Genomic DNA, 16,305 nt, shown 5'->3' on the forward strand with positions numbered 1-16,305 from the left:
GTGGAAATATGAAGAATGAATGTATATGCACATCCAGTGCAAGCACAGGTGAATGATTTAACAGTTAATAATTAAGAGTCAAAAATTAAGCTAGTTTATTCTGACTTGCACTGCAATGAATGAAGCATATTCATGGGCGAATGTGTCTTTCACATATAGCTGTGGCAACTGTGCACCAGTCGGACAGTTGCCACAGCTAAAAGCGAAGTTAATGCTGATGTCTTTGTTTTGAAAATGAATGAAAGAGAGGGAGAGAGAGAGAGAGAGAGAGAGAGAGAGAGAAACAAGACAAGGGGAATGGGGAAGACTACGAAAATGTAAATGACACAATGAGGACTCCATTCTTGCCTTGGATTCCTATATTTCTCATATTTTTTCTTTGTTTGCTTCTCACCGCAAATAGGCCTTCTTCCATTTACCGCCAATTCCCCTAAGGGGAGGATGACCTTTAAGCATCGATAACCTTTTCAAATCTACACTTGTGCTTTGTGTACAAATTGTAAACTTCCCCTCCTCAACTTCAAATGGGACATGTCTGCAATCATGTGAACAGAGAAATCAATGGATCATGTAGTGGGCTTAATCTGGGCTATATGCTATAACAGACCTGGGCAAACTGAAGCCCCAGGGCCATTTGCGGCCCCTGACCGGCCCGCGGAGGTCAATGGTAAATTAGGTATCAAACATTTAATGATAAAAATCGATATTATTATTAATTTGTATACTTATACTATTGCATTGCAAGCTTGCTCTCGTGTGTGCATGTGTGCCATGTGAATTGGTCGTCTGGGCACACCTTTAATACTGCAAAAACATGCACATTCTTCATGCTGAATTGAGTTTAGCCTATTGGTCCGGCCCTCCACAACAGTCCCACTATCTCATGTTGCTCCTTGGGGTAATTAATTGCCCACCCCTGTGCTATAATGTGGCATAACTGCTCTTGCTGAAGAACCTTGAAATATAGATTGATGCAGGGTGTGTTGTATTATAACAGCTTTGTGGAGAAAAAGCTACAGCACTTAAGTCTGCACCTGTGCCGCTCCAGGGCCTTTAGAACCAAAGAACCCTGCGTAAATAGGAACCTGAGATCCACCGAGTCACAGGGAAACAAATAAACGATTGCACATCCAATTGATGTTCTCCTCAAAACTGACTGACACAGAAAGGTTAAGTTGCCCAGGAGCTCCTAGCGAAGGGGACTTAGAGTGAGAGTACGCTTAGGAGGGACTATGTGTAGAAGTGACTGACGCAGAACCCCCGGCTGGAGAGACAGCAGCAGAAGACCCAGCTGTCTACTGAACTCTGCTGCCAGTTCTACCAGTTCGCCTGAGCCTCAAGGGGGGTGGAGTGGGGATGTTGGACCAGGAGTTGGTGGAGCTGGAAGGGTGAGTGGAGGGTTTGGGCTGCATGTGTAGGCTACTGTCATTAAAGAGGGAAAGCCCTTCCTCAGCACCGGGGTAGACCGGGCATCCGGCCCAACCTGGCCACTCTGTCCGGCCCATCAGTCTCTGCATCCTCCCTCCCTCCCCAATCAGACACACACACACACACACGCACGCACGCACGCACGCACGATTACAAACACACAGGGATCATCCACCCAGTCACTGCATCCTCCCTCCCTTCCCAATCAGACACACACACACACACACACACACACACACACACACACACACAGGCATCATCCACTGCTTGAAAAAGTGTCATCTTTCATCCCTTCTAATCTGTATTTGGACTGATTTTCTTTATCAAACCTGTATCAGGTGTGTGTTGTGGGGCTTCATCAAGCTCAGCTTTCGATTTGGATTATCAGCCTGTTACCGACACCAGTGCCTCAACGCATATAGAGCAGACAATTGCGGACTCTCTCTTCCCATCTCCATCTCATTTAGACTCTTTCTTGTTCTCACCCCTGTCATTCTCTGTCCCACTTATTTAATGTTTTTCATATCTAATTTCTAACCCTGCATCTTTGCATATCTACTTTTCATTTCATTTTCTTTCTCCTCTCTCTATGTTAGTCTAAATTCCTCTTTCTGTCTTTCTGTCCATCTCACTTATTGTCTTTCTCTTCCTGCCTCTTGCTCTTTCTTTCTCTGTCTCTGTACAAATATCATCCTCTTTTCTCTCACTGTATTTCTTTACATGTCTCTCATTCTCTCATTCTCACCCTCTCTGCATGTCTCCCTCTTTCCCCCTGTCCTGCTCTCTACTCCTCTCTGCCATCCTTCATTCCCTTTCTCTCTCTGTCATCTCTCTCCTCTTTGTCTTTCTCGCCATCTCTCTCCATCTCTCTCTACTTCTCTCTCTCCATTTGTCTATCCCTCCCTCTCTCCCTCCCTCCTTCTGTTCGCCGGCTCCCTCTTGACCCACCTGCCAAACGAGCGGCTCCAGGTTGTCGGTGGCTGTGGAGAGGCAGACGCTGAGCACCACTGTGTGTGAGGTGGAGGTCAGCACGCTAGCAATGACTGCCTCCCGCATGGAGAAGGGCAGCATGGTGTACGCCACGAACACGATGAACAGGAAGAAGGACACCTGCGGACCAGGAGAGAGAAAGCGAGAGAGAGAGAGAGAGAGAGAGAGAGATAGAGAGAGAGACCGACCACAATGTCAAAGAACACAAGCCCGGTATTCACTTTTCTGTGACAACCTAAGCACTACCTGGGAATACAGAGCGGATTCATTTACATTACATTATAATATTTTTATTTAACAGACACTTTTTTCCATTTGAAATGTAGCCATTATTTTTAAATGTATTCTTTTTCATGGACACTTCTATCCAACATGACTAACAGCACAGTGGACATTTACATTTTCATCAGCCTGTTTGCTCCCTGGGTATCAAATCCATGACCTTGTGTGAGTCATGTGGTTAGCATCTCTCTCTAGCAGAGGACCAACAGGACTGTCGGAAACATGGAGAAACAGCTAGAGCAGCAAAGCTACTTTTATGTGAAGTAGGCCACCAACAGAGTCATTTGAAAAGAACACCATTCTATTTAGAGCTAGTCTCTAGACAGAACCGTTGCAATAAGCAGATTAGGGGAAGTCTACTGCATGCCCTGCGACCAGGTGAGGCTCTGCTGGACCCAGGTGGACTACAGCATAGTTCTGGTGCGAGATGAGTTTTCCCTGGGGGTGTGTAGGTGTAGGAAGGGGGGACGGGGTGAGTAGAGAGCATTCCTTCGAAATTTCGCACAGCTGATTCCACTCAACAAAGGCCTTGATTATGTGACAAGAAGAAGCAGGTGTGTGTTTGGGGCCGCCGGTGTGAAAACTAGGCAGGTTCTGGCACCCCCAGGGGTGGCGATTGCCGTGATGTTCCAGGGCGTAATCTAACGAGCCTGATTCCACCTCTGCCAGGCTCATCAGCGCCTTGATGAATAGAATCAGGTGTGATTCAGAACACAGTTGGAGGAGCCAGTTGGGAAGACAACGCGTACACACACACACACACACACACACACACACACACACACACACACACTCTCTTTCTCTCTCGACACATGACTCAGGGAATGACTGACACACACACACACAGACAAACCCCGACCAAGGATAAACAGGAGGATATGTACCCAAAAGGAAGAGGAAGCAGGAAAGCGATATCTCTGGCTGTAAACATTGTTAATAAACCTTGTAAGGGATGAGGGCGGCCGAGCTGTGTTCCTGCGGAAGTGTGTGGCCAAGGTGAAAAATAAGTGTGTATGTGTGTGTGTGTGTGTGTGTGTGTGTGTGTACACTCCGGGATATTGTCATGATGAGGCTTCAGAGAGGCCAGCGCTCACAGGCAGTCACAGGTAATTACATTCCACACGCAGAGCATGTGTCTTACTTAACCCACTCAAAGGTCAGAGAGTTTGGAGAAGGCATCAGATGGGGGAGAAAAACAAATGGAGAATTCATGCAAACACAGAGAGGCTCAGATGAAGGCCCTCGAGTTGATAATGAGGTTTCAAAAACAATGGTTCAGATCATGGTGTTATCCACCTCTTTTCCGATAGGCAGGGGGGGAAGTGTCGGAAACTTTTTAAATGTCACTTTTTAAACTTTTTCTTGTTTTGTATTTACAGGCACGGCGGTGCTGCGTTTGAAGTCCTCCATGAAGCGGGCTGGGGGAGGTGGGATGTAAATTTGAAGCATAAACCGCAGACACTCTACCCAGCCCTAACCGTTTTGCGTGGAGCCTGATGGGAGGCTGCTTCGGCTCGCTGTCGAGTGAAGGGAATTGAGAATGGCATTCCAATTTGGTTGTCTGCTCCGTTTTCAGGCCGGGGCAGGCCGGTGGGTTCTCATCTTCCATGTTGCATTTTAAACAACCTGCCTGCACCTCGCAGCCCCTGTATCATCCCCCACAACCCCCGCCCTCCCACCCAGTCGAGGGTGTTTGGTGTCACCTCAGGTGCTTTCTCTTTCTGAGGACACTCAATCAAAGACATGAATTAATATAAAATAATATGGAAGGATTTATGGATGCTGTGTGGATGAGCCTATGGAGGAAGTAGGAGAAAGAAAGAGATGAGGGAGATAGAGAGGGAGGGAAACTAGAAACAGATTTATTGATGGATGGATGGGTGGGTGGATAGATGGATCTATCTTTTGTAGAAATATATAAACAGTAGCTTTTATTGGAAATGGAAGAAGCGTCCTCACAGTTCTCATGCAGTTCTCAGTAACAAAGGGAAAAGGGAGCTCTGAGAAAAAGACACAGTTCTGTGTGAGTGACATATGCACAGCCTACTGTGTGTCTGAAGTGTCGGCGGAATGCTGTAGAGTGGAGAGAGCTTTGACTTACTAGCTGTCTACAGGGAATCCAAGCACTACTATTTTTTGAGTCATAATTCTGTTAGAAAAGTAAAATGTTTAACTAATTACTGTAGTTGTATTACTGGAAAAATATCCTTGTAATTTGCGGTTAACAGGAGACTGAGATTAGCTATGATAAACGCCTATGCAGTTTTGTGTGGGAAACATGTATGTTTGTATAATGAGCTAATTTGATGAAGAATACAACATGAAGTTTAATTCATTCATTTGGGCGAAAGGTGAAGCAAGATAGCTTGACAGTGTGGTAGAGATTTGTATTTCATTGGGGTTTTTTTTGTTTGAATTCTGTAAACTTTGGGTCGCAATTCCATTTTGTGGGTTCCAAGGCCAGACTAGTTGAGAGCCACTGCTTTTGGGGATGACACAGACAATAAAGAAGTGGATGGGGAGGGTGGTGAAGTGTTAGTGCCATTTTGTGTCATCTCAGGGAGAGAAGAGAAAAAAGCACCAATAGTCTCTGCCCAGGCTGAGAGGGGCTTTGCTTTTTTTACCCCCCGGAGGCAGTTTGCGGCTATCGATAGGTAGGGCTGCTCCTTCTACACACCATTGCACCTCACACTCTCCTGCCAATATCAGTCGCTTTGTATTGATATTATCATGCTTCTGGAACCTTCCCAGCCTGCTTACAACATTAGGTGAATATAGATGAAGGAAGATGAGCACCATAGGTGAGAGATCTCTGAGGTAAATAAGTGTACCTTTGGATATACACAAATAGTAAATGTGAAACAAAATAGAAAGATAATGAAAAACACTGGAAGTTCAGAGAGAATTAAAAAGGACTCTGGACAAGCTGTTCAGCTCCCTGAAGTTCCCGGAAACCTGTGGTGATTTATGGCACAAATTGTTCCGCTGAACTCTTCCACTTTCCAAGCCTGGCTCCAGCCGACGTCATTTAGCTAATTTAACCCTGTGACAGAATTATTAAGCCCGCAGATAATCTTAGCTCTCTTGCTAATGAACCTGTCCTGCATGCGCGGTGGAAGGCTGAGAGATGTTTCACATTTCTACAAAATGATCATCTGCACACCTGGTTCCTAATATAACTCCCACAGTGTCCTTTATAGGTCTCAGCTCATTACCACGCAAATAAGGAGCATGGCGCAAGCATTTATCACACTCTGAAAACTTCTTAGACTTTCAACCTGTCTTTACCGTCTATTAACACTGTAAAGTGGGGATTCTTTAAAATGACCTGAAAAGTGTTTGCTTATCTATCACCAACATAATAAGTGCATAAAGACTGTCTGAAAATCGAAATATAGATACACTTATGTGTGTGTTTGAGTGTGTGTGTGTGTGTGTGTGTGTGTGTTTTCCTGAAGAGTGTTATGTTCAGACTTGAATGAATACAGAGTGCTCAGAGCATTGCAAGCGGTTAGTGAAGAGCTCATCATGGGTGCTGTGAAAATGCGGCCTGATCGACACTAAGCAGAAACAAAAAGAACAATGAGAGGCTGTTCGCTTGACATGTTGGTGTCAATTATTGGAGGCGTAGTTGGATGTCAAAATATGACGACAGCAATGCACACACATACGCCCATGAGCTGAGCACAGTGAGGCACACACACACACACACACACACACACACACACACACAAACACACACACACACACACACACACACACAAACACTCACAAACACTCACACACACACACACCTTTAAGTGAGTGTGCATACTCACAAACACAACACTCAGTACACTCATACAAAGATATCTGCGCTTACACATACACACACACAGACACACACACGCACACACACACATACAGATGCAGGCGGCCCCATCTCTCGACATCAAGCAGAGCATGAAATAGAATGGGAGCAGAAACAGTTTGCCATTTTCAGGGATAGTTTTAGCGCATATGCTCTGCTGGTGCTCCATCTCCACAGCAGCCACCACAAATTCATCCAAAAGAATCAGTCAGGCTCCATCACCCTCGCAGACACGCACACACACACACACACAAACATACACACACATGCAAGCCTACACGTTCAAGCACACACACACATGCTCACACACACACATGCAAGCATACACGTACACACAAATCACAAATAGGGCATGCCTCTTTATTTCCACACATATTATTATCCTTGGCATTTCTAAATTCAGCTGGACACACACCCTTCTTTCCTGTTTCCCTCTGCCTTCAGTTCCCCTGGCTGTCTGTCTCACTTTCTCTTTAAAAGTTTACTGTCAGCCATGAGTTACCTTGGCTACACTATGTGGCTTTTGTGGCAAGTTCCTATTTATAGGCCGCAAACATAATACACTGGCATCAGAGGCTGGCCGTGGGAGTCGGCTGTGTTCCCTGCTTTTGTTATGGGGACCATGCTTGTTCCGAGTGACCTTGGCTGGACACAAACACTGCGGTGTCGTCAGCAGCACAGTCACACCCACAGCCATGTGAGGGCTACCCCATCACCACCACTGCCGACAGGGACGACTGTAACCATGGTGACCTCTCCCCTGCCTTCCCCCCTTCTGCCATTCCCTCTAACCACCAATTTCGAAAGTCTTTCAACACGAGTTATTTAATTAGGTGAAAATGGATATTCTGCACTCGGACAAAGGCATGTGTAATTATGAACAGCCTGGCAGCTACAATTAGGTAAACTTTACTGAAAATGAGCATTGAGTAATCACTCAAGGTGGTGTTTTCAAAAAAGACAACCTGAGGTAAAGGCAGATAAATGTTTCTTTTCTGTACAAACCAGGAAAGACACTGACCTGCATACATGTTTACTCAATAGAAATGTCTGGTTTTCGATCTCCCTGTACGTTGAGCTCCACTGGCTACCTACTGCCGCCCAAATCAAATTCAAGTCACTAATGCTTGTCTACACATTAAATTCTGGGTCTGCGCCCATCAACCTGAACTCAATCAGGCTTATGCTCCATTTCGGCCACTGTGTTCCTCCAAGAAACATACTCTGCCATTGTCATTCCTACACACAAGCCAATATTAGGTTGTGGTTCCTCGATGGTGGAATGAGCTACCAGATCCTACCAAATGTTCTCAGAGCAGAGGTCTCCCTCTCTATCTTTAGGAATCTTTTGAAGACTCCTTTCAATTCTAATATTATACAGCCGCGGAAAAAATTAAGAGACCACTTCAAAATTATCAGTTTCTCTGGTTTTACTATTTATTGGTATGTGTTAAAGTAAAATGTACATTTTAGTTTTATTCTATAACCTACTGGCAACATTCCTACCAAATTTCAAATAAAAATATTGTCATTTAGATCATTTATTTGCAGAAAAATGACAATTGGTCAAAATAGCAAAAATGATGCAGTGTCTTCAGATCTCGAATAATGCAAAGAAAACAAGCTCATATTCATTTTTAAACTACACAATACTAATGCTTACACTTAGGAAGAGTTCAGAAATCAATATTTGGTGGAATAACCTTGATTTAAAATCACAACTTTCATGTGTCTTGGCATGCTCTCCACCAGTCTTTCACATTGCCGTTGGGTGACTTTATGCTACTCCTGGCGCAAGAATTCAAGCAGCTCGGCTTCTTTTCATGGCTTTTGACCATCCATCTTCCTCTTGATCACATTTCAGAGGTTTTTTATGGGATTCAGGTCTCGAAATTGGGCTGGCCATGACAGGGTCCTGATCTGGTGGTACTCCATCCACACCTTTACTGGCCTGGCTGTGTGGCATGGAGCATTGCCCTGCTGGAAAAAACACTTCTCAGAGTTGGGGAACATTGTCAGAGCAAAAGGAAGCAAGTTTTTCTTCCGGGACAACGTTGTACTTTGCCTGGCTGAGGTTTGTAAAAGACCATAAGGGTTGAAAAAGCGGACTGGAGGTTCTTCTAAGTTCGTCTTCTCTGATGAGTCCGATTTCACAGTAGGTGCGAGACTCTCTGGCTTGTAGGCCTCTCCAGGTCTCCGTCTAACCATCAGACGACCATGTGTTGGGCAAAGCTGAAAATTGGACTCATCAGAGAAGACGAACTAGAAGACCCTCCAGTCCGCTTTTTTCAATCCTTATGGTCTTTTACAAACCTCTGCCAGGCAAGGTACAACGTTGTCCCGGAAGAAAAACTTGCTTCCTTTAGCTCTGACAATGTTCCCCAACTCTGAGAAATATTTTTTCCAGCAGGGCAATGCTCCATGCCACACAGCCAGGCCAGTAAAGGTGTGGATGGAGTACCACCAGATCAGGACCCTGTCATGGCCAGCCCAATTTCGAGACCTGAATCCCATAAAAAAACCTCTGAAATGTGATCAAGAGGAAGATGGATGGTCACAAGCCATGAAAAGAAGCCGAGCTGCTTGAATTCTTGCGCCAGGAGTAGCATAAAGTCGCCCAACGGCAATGTGAAAGACTGGTGGAGAGCATGCCAAGACACATGAAAGTTGTGATTTTAAATCAAGGTTATTCCACCAAATATTGATTTCTGAACTCTTCCTAAGTGTAAGCATTAGTATTGTGTAGTTTAAAAATGAATATGAGCTTGTTTTCTTTGCATTATTCGAGATCTGAAGACACTGCATCTTTTTTGCTATTTTGACCAATTGTCATTTTTCTGCAAATAAATGATCTAAATGACAATATTTTTATTTGAAATTTGGTAGGAATGTTGCCAGTAGGTTATAGAATAAAACAAAAATGTACATTTTACTTTAACACATACCAATAAATAGTAAAACCAGAGAAACTGATAATTTTGAAGTGGTCTCTTAATTTTTTCCGCGGCTGTATATTAGAGGTATCTCTGATACCCTAACATGCCTAACTTGCACCTTCTGCGCACTTCTTCTCCTGTTCTCATTGCACTTTGTCTTACTGAATAGATTTAGAACTTAGTGCTTACTCCCCTACAGCCCTGAAGGTTGAGTGTTGTTCCTCACTTTTAAGTAAGAGTGAAAGTAAATATCTGCCTCTGAGATGGTTTAGCTTTTGAAGACCTTCGTAATAAGTGATCTAGTGTATTAATTAGTGAATTTGGTTTGACTTATTAAGCTTTTCTCTATGATTGAGCTGTTCTGTTCTGTGGAGCTGTTCTCCAGTACGTGAACCTCACCCAATGGTTCCTGATCGAATGGCAGAAGAACACAATAATTGGTCCCTGTGTGGAAGTACTTCTCTACTGATAGCACCGGTTCTATTTTGAGGTATGAATTGCTAAAATGTTACTAGATTCAAAAACAAATCCAGACGAGATAAAAATCAGTGAAAATGTTTTGGAGTGTTTATGCAAACTCCTTATGTAAAATGAAATAATTGCCCTCTCTGCTCTTCCTCCTCCTCCTCCTCCTCCTCCTACACCCCCTCTGCCCAGAGCCGCTCCGATGACTAATGCTAACTCTCCTTATAGCCAGGGTTTACTCAAACAAAAGACTCACCAACACACACACACACACACACACACACACACACACACACACACACACACACACACACACACACTGCAACTGTAACTGTTACTGAGAGTCGAGAGGTTAAACGACTACCACGACGTCCTGTCGGCTCTGTCCAATCAGGGGCCAGTTCAAGCTCTCAGAGGGTACTGACCTAGAGCCACCTGCTCATATTAACCTTTGACCTCTGGGTCAACGCTTCTATTACACGAAGACGGAATTAAAGATCATTGGTGTGTGAAAAAGTGTTTGTGTCCGTGTAATGTGTGTGTGTGTGTGTGTGTGTGTGTGTGGTGTGTGTTTGTGTGGGAGTAACAGAGCATAAGTGACCAGAAATGGGAAATTATGCTGAGCACATTGAGCCAATGTTCGATTTTCTCAAATGACTCATCATAAAGGAGAGAAGCCCCTATCAAGCCTTTTGAATCTGGCAGTCGGAGATACGCCTGCTGCGCACTGAGAGCCCCTATTTTCTGGGGGGCTTGTGACAAACTAGGCTGATGTTAGCACAACTGCTACTTGTCACTAGCAACATGCAAACAGCCCCTTGCAGTGTCTAAAATTATACAGTGGTGATTAGAAAGGGAGCAATTTGGATCAGTAGAGAGTATTCTTGGCAGGTGCCGAGATTATTCCAAATGTTTCTGAGCTCCGGGTGAAGACACAAACGGATCTAACTCCAAACAGGGGTCCACTCATGTGTGCACTCTGGGGCACAGAGCAATAAGCACACTATAAAAATCATATCAAGAGCCTTCGCTTTCTACTGAGAATAACGGGTGTCGCACTCGCTCAGGCGTGTATAGAAAGAGAGTAAAAGAAAGAGAGAAAAAGTGACGAATGTTGGGCAACCCCTACAGGACTGGGCAGAACACAAGGAGAGAAACAGGAGAGTAGAATAAGATCTGTGATGTAGGTGTGAGAAAATAAAAAGCTAAAAATGAATTCTTGGCCAATTCCATTACCAGTGAAAAATACAAAATAGTCCAAACCAGAAAGAAGGCAAGTCCACATTAGGCCTATAAACTCTGCCATTTTTAAATCCTGAGATGGATTCCTGCATTTTCACTGCACGCAAGCTTATTTCACAGCCAGAAATGAAAATTACACAGGCGTATAATACATTCTACAGACAAAATGCAGTGACATTTCAATTTGCTATTGTGTCTAATCACTGAAATGCCATCCTTGCAGAAACAAATGAAGCAGGGCTTATATTGGAATTAAATCTGCAATGTGCAACATTTAATAGCATGTGAACAAACTAGAGCTCATGGGATGTTTAAATGGCCAATGAGTGACATCTACAACTAACCAGTATGTGCCTTAGTCTCCCTGGCCTCCGCACAAGTCCTGTCTTACTTCCGCTGGCCTGCCACATTCCAATATTTATGATGGGACGCAACAGCTGGTTGTTCATACTTGTATTCATGAAAGCCATTTGCTAATCAATAATGCACATAATGTACCCTTGAGTCACGGCCAGGCTAGCGGCACATCTGTGTCCCTCGCTCTGGTCGTTTTCATACCTCGCTCCAGCGCCGCCTGCTTGGCTGGGCACACAAGGGCCACTTTGATGATTCACAGTGCCTCTCTCCTCTAATCTTGCCAAATCTTTCCGCCTGAATCTCTATCCCCCCAAACCCTGACTGAGGTTTTTGGTGAGTTTTTGTGCTGGGGTCCTCTCCATGTTGTTTCCTGCAGCATGTCTGCCTTGAGTGCTCTCTTCTCAGAAACGGCACACCGGGACATCCGAAAGGGCAACGACCACAATTTTTCAAAGTGCTTAATTGTACAGCAATTTCCTGCTCTTTTGTATTTGTTGTGTGCTTAACTGTCTGTGGGTTTGAAGTTTTTTTTAAACTCTGCGCAAACAAAGGTCTCGAGAGCTGAATCTGGGTACTGTGGGTGCGATGCAAGTGGAGTAGAGCGGAAGGCCTGTGGTATGGGTGTGAGGACGACAGGGATGAGGGATTGGCTGGGGAGCTCGTCCGACTGCATCACCTGGTGGAAAGCCTGAAATAAGAGATGTTGATTCGGGATGTTTATTGTGCCCTGCTTCCCTTTAAGCACAGCTTCCCCTTCATTTTGTACTTATAGCTGTTGGCTCAAATGAATATGCTTTGAGAGAAGAGAAGTTCAGGATCTGTCATAATGTTGCCTTCGCAAATAAATAAATTACATAAATAAACGTGGTCATGCCCAGACACGCGGCACCCCTGAACAGAAGATTCCACAAAGGGGGCTGGTCGTCATGGCAGTGTTTAGTGAAATATGGAGGCAGCACAGCAGTTTACTTAACCTTAATACCAATGTGGTAGGCATGTGACACAGTTAATTGTCTGTTTTTCTCATCATTTAAGTGCAGCTTCAAAAAAGCTTCAAAAAAGATTTTAATGCAGACTGATAAATTTGGTCTGGTTTGCACGTTTATTGTTAGGTCGGGTAGTGACTAGATGGCTACTAAGTTTTCAGAGAATGCGATGCTAGCTGGTTTACTTACTAGGTAAGCTTCATTTTATTGTATAATGTTAACTGTGTTGAGTTGGCTCCCGACACAGACAACATCAGTAGGCCCTAATACATGTGCCAATGTGATCAGAACAGTTTATCGTATCGTATTCGCGTGTAGGTGTGAACATTTTCAAGGGAAACAGCTCTTGTCGTTACGTGTTTACATGTGCAAAATGTAAAGCGTTTACATTGCCTCGGGCATGCGCAAAGACCACGGAGATGTGCTCCCACCTGGTTTGTTTACTAACAACATCAACGTGGATCCGCATCGTGCACAGGCAGTGTAGTGGCTTAAAGTTCCCTTCTTTCTATCAGCATATAGTTCTTAATATTTTCTTTGAATAACCACTCTCAGATGGAAAGAAAACGAGTCTACGCGTGGATGTGTTTCAACAACGGTAGAAAACTGTGTTTGCTCCGTCTTTTACTGAACTCATAATTATATGACAGTGGTAGGCTATTAGTTACAGTTGAGACACCCGAAATAACTTGCATGCGCAGCAATCCTGAGACGTGATTTTTAGTTTGCACATGAATACTAACGTCTTCTTTGATCCCAGGAAATTTGAGCACACAACCCATCTCCCTTACGGAGATATTGGCGAAAGTTGTTTTACCTACTTCATTGCAAACGTCTAGTTTTGCAAACGTGTCTAGTTTTTGTGCAGTAGTGAATAGAGTCTCAGTCTACTACACCATACATAGCATATCACGTTTGTAGAAAATGATTAAGGTGCAACAAATGGAAATAAGCATATTTAAATTAAATGATTCACATTGCAAGTAAAATGGTGCGGCTGGAGCAGATACAGGGAGAGACAGTGGTGACGCAGTTTGGATGTAGCGACAAACGTTTATGTGCTGTAACAAACACTAGTGTTAACCAGTAGGCCTATGTGAGTAACGTGGGTTTTATTAAGACATAGCGTGTGTAATGTGTAGCTATTTCATTCCGTTTATTAACATTTCCGGCTGTCTGTATGTATTTACTAGACAGCAGTAGACGTAAAGGAAAGGGAATTAACCCCGGCAGCGGAGCATTTTGCGAGCATTTTACTCCCCCGCATTCTCTCTACAAACTTCCATATAGACGCGGGATCAGCAGAGGAAAATCTTTGTTTCGTTAGGCTATTAGTTATATTTGAAAACAGCCAGTCATTGTAGCCTACCACTCGTGGAATAAGGAATTTCAAAGAGATGATGGAGTGATTTGACTCAGAAGTGACATTGGGCATTGGCAGCGCGATATGTTCAGAACAACTTAAACTTCTAGCTCAGTAACATCAACAGCTAAGAAAGAAGGTAAGAAAAATAGTCGGAAAATTTTGATTTGCAAGGGAAGCAGGCAAGTGTTGGGGTTGTTACAGTATATAGCCTACAATGTGGTGAAATTTCGGAATTAATAGGCTTGTGGCGTTTCCTAAATATGCTTTCTTTCATTTTGCAAAAAACAGTAGGCTATATTACCATATTAAAATGGTGTACCAAATTGCGTTTTATTACTGATAAAAAATTGTAGGCCTACTAGCCTATTGGATCAGTCTCCTTTCAAGAACAGGCAAGAACTTTCTAGCCTCGAACTTTCTAGCCTCCTGTCACCGTCTCCCCCCAGTCACGCACCAACTCCCCCATGACACATCGGCCTGATTTGACACGCCCTTTTCTGAACCGAACGATCGTGGTAAACCACCTCTCTCGAAAGGCTCAGACGATCGGCGGAAAAACGAACAGTTCACATCTAGACCCCTTATACATGAGGCAATTGTAACACGTTCGCGAGTTTCTATCGGTGCAGACGCGATGTAACAGCTTTACATTGACGCATGTATAAGGGGCTAGTGTATGTTTTTTTAAACCGTGCCCCCCCATAACCACAACATTAGCTCCTCCTCTCGTCCAGCCTGTGCGCCACAGAAAGTCATGGATGAATACATGTGTCCCTGCTGCCTGTGGTGTAATGTAGTGTAATGGAGCTTTCATTTGCTCAGCGTGAATCCAAGAGACATACTGTCACTGGCGGTCACCACCAGACCCCACGAGTGGGTTGACTGCAGGAGTCAAAAACAAAAGGAACTATCAAGAAGCACACTGGGAGAAATGGGAACAAAAGAAACAGTAGAGTTGATGGTGAGGGGAGGGGAGCGGGAACAATGGCAAAGTAACTTCAGCAAAAGCAACCACTTACAGCGAACAAAGAGAGATAGAGATAGAGGGGGGGGGGGCTGTAGGAGGTGAAGAACAGACAGAAGGGGGGAAACAAGAGCAAACAATGCAGGAAACGTACACACAACTGGAAGAAGAAGTTCCAGAGAGCAAAATAAAAAGCTGGAAAGCAAAAAAAAAAGAATACAAAAGGAGCACCTTCATCAAAAAGTTCAGACTCGCTGGAAACAGAGCCTGGAGCCCCAGATGGCTGTTCACTACCGCCTCTCACCTGGTCCCAAGGACAGATGATGCCACCGAAGAACATGAAGAGGTAGCCCATGGCGACAAGGCAACCCCAGATGAGCAGGGAGAAGAGGCGGAGGAGCTTCTTGAAGACCGACTCGATGCATACCATGATGAAGATGGCCAGAAAGATGGCGAGTGTGGTGGGCACCGTGATGATGAAGGCTACGTGATCCTGCATGTCCTTCAGGGGAGAAGAAAAGAGAAAAAGAGAGAGAGAGAGAAACATTTTAGAATTCAAGGACAGTCCACAGTTACACTTAACCCGTATCAGACTTTTAAAAAAATACTTCAGGAAAAATATATGAGGCAGCAAAACTGTTAATATTATTTTCCAAGACATTAAATAAAAGAAGAAAAAAAATAACACCTCAGTTCCATAATTCACTGATTGGCCTGATAACTGAATCTTGGCTTTGCTGCGGCTCTGCCTATAATGCTTTGAACCATTTTTGAGCAAAACAGGAAATAGGGTGGATATTTATAGATGGATAGACTAGGACCAAAACCTCTGTGTTGGTTTATTAATGAATTGGGCCGTGGGTAAGGGTGTGCAGTATTGGAAATAAAGTAATGCCATCACTATTGTGAGTCACCACCTGCCAGAGAGAGCTGGCCAAGGAGCACTATAGCTGCATGCACAGACGTACTCTGATAGAATTTAAATTAAGTTACAAGACACCCCTCACACACACTCACAGAGGTATACATGCCAGTGTGTAAACACACACACATGGGCACACACATACACACCAACACACATGCAAATGGAGAATGCATACAGAAATTAAGTTTTACACACTTTCTTTAAAGAGGTATTGTCTGCCTGCAATACTTGCATTTTCAATGTGCAGTCATTCATTTATTAAAGCACCAGTATGGGGTTTGGGCCTAAAACTAGTGATCTAACAACCTAAAAGGTAGGCTATTATACTTTGTCTCCTTGCTAACTGGTGGCGATATAGTTGGCGATGTTGTGCTTTCTTATAAGTTCATGGGGTGCTCCTGAACGGACCACAGAGTGCATAGCCTGGGCAGCTAACGGAACCGACAGGTATTGTACTGACGAAGTCCTAAACTAAGTCTAGTACTGGTTGCTGATGGCTTATTTTGTTTCCGAC

The 16,305-nt window shown here is 44.1% G+C and overlaps 1 protein-coding gene across 1 annotated transcript in view; it reads right to left on the bottom strand.

Annotated features, from left to right (window-relative positions):
• The window catches only part of adcy2b (adenylate cyclase 2b (brain)), a 56,698-nt gene that overhangs the window by 30,656 nt on the left and 9,737 nt on the right, over positions 1-16,305 (bottom strand). Inside the window, exons 2-3 of the mRNA XM_080836550.1 lie at positions 15,171-15,368; positions 2,377-2,538 (exon numbers count right to left, since the gene is read on the bottom strand). Of these exons, the coding sequence (XP_080692676.1) occupies positions 2,377-2,538; positions 15,171-15,368 (360 nt within the window). The remainder of the gene's footprint in view (positions 1-2,376; positions 2,539-15,170; positions 15,369-16,305) is intronic.

Source organism: Sprattus sprattus (genome assembly GCF_963457725.1).
Source record: "Sprattus sprattus genome assembly, chromosome: 4".
Classification (NCBI taxonomy): domain Eukaryota; kingdom Metazoa; phylum Chordata; class Actinopteri; order Clupeiformes; family Clupeidae; genus Sprattus; species Sprattus sprattus.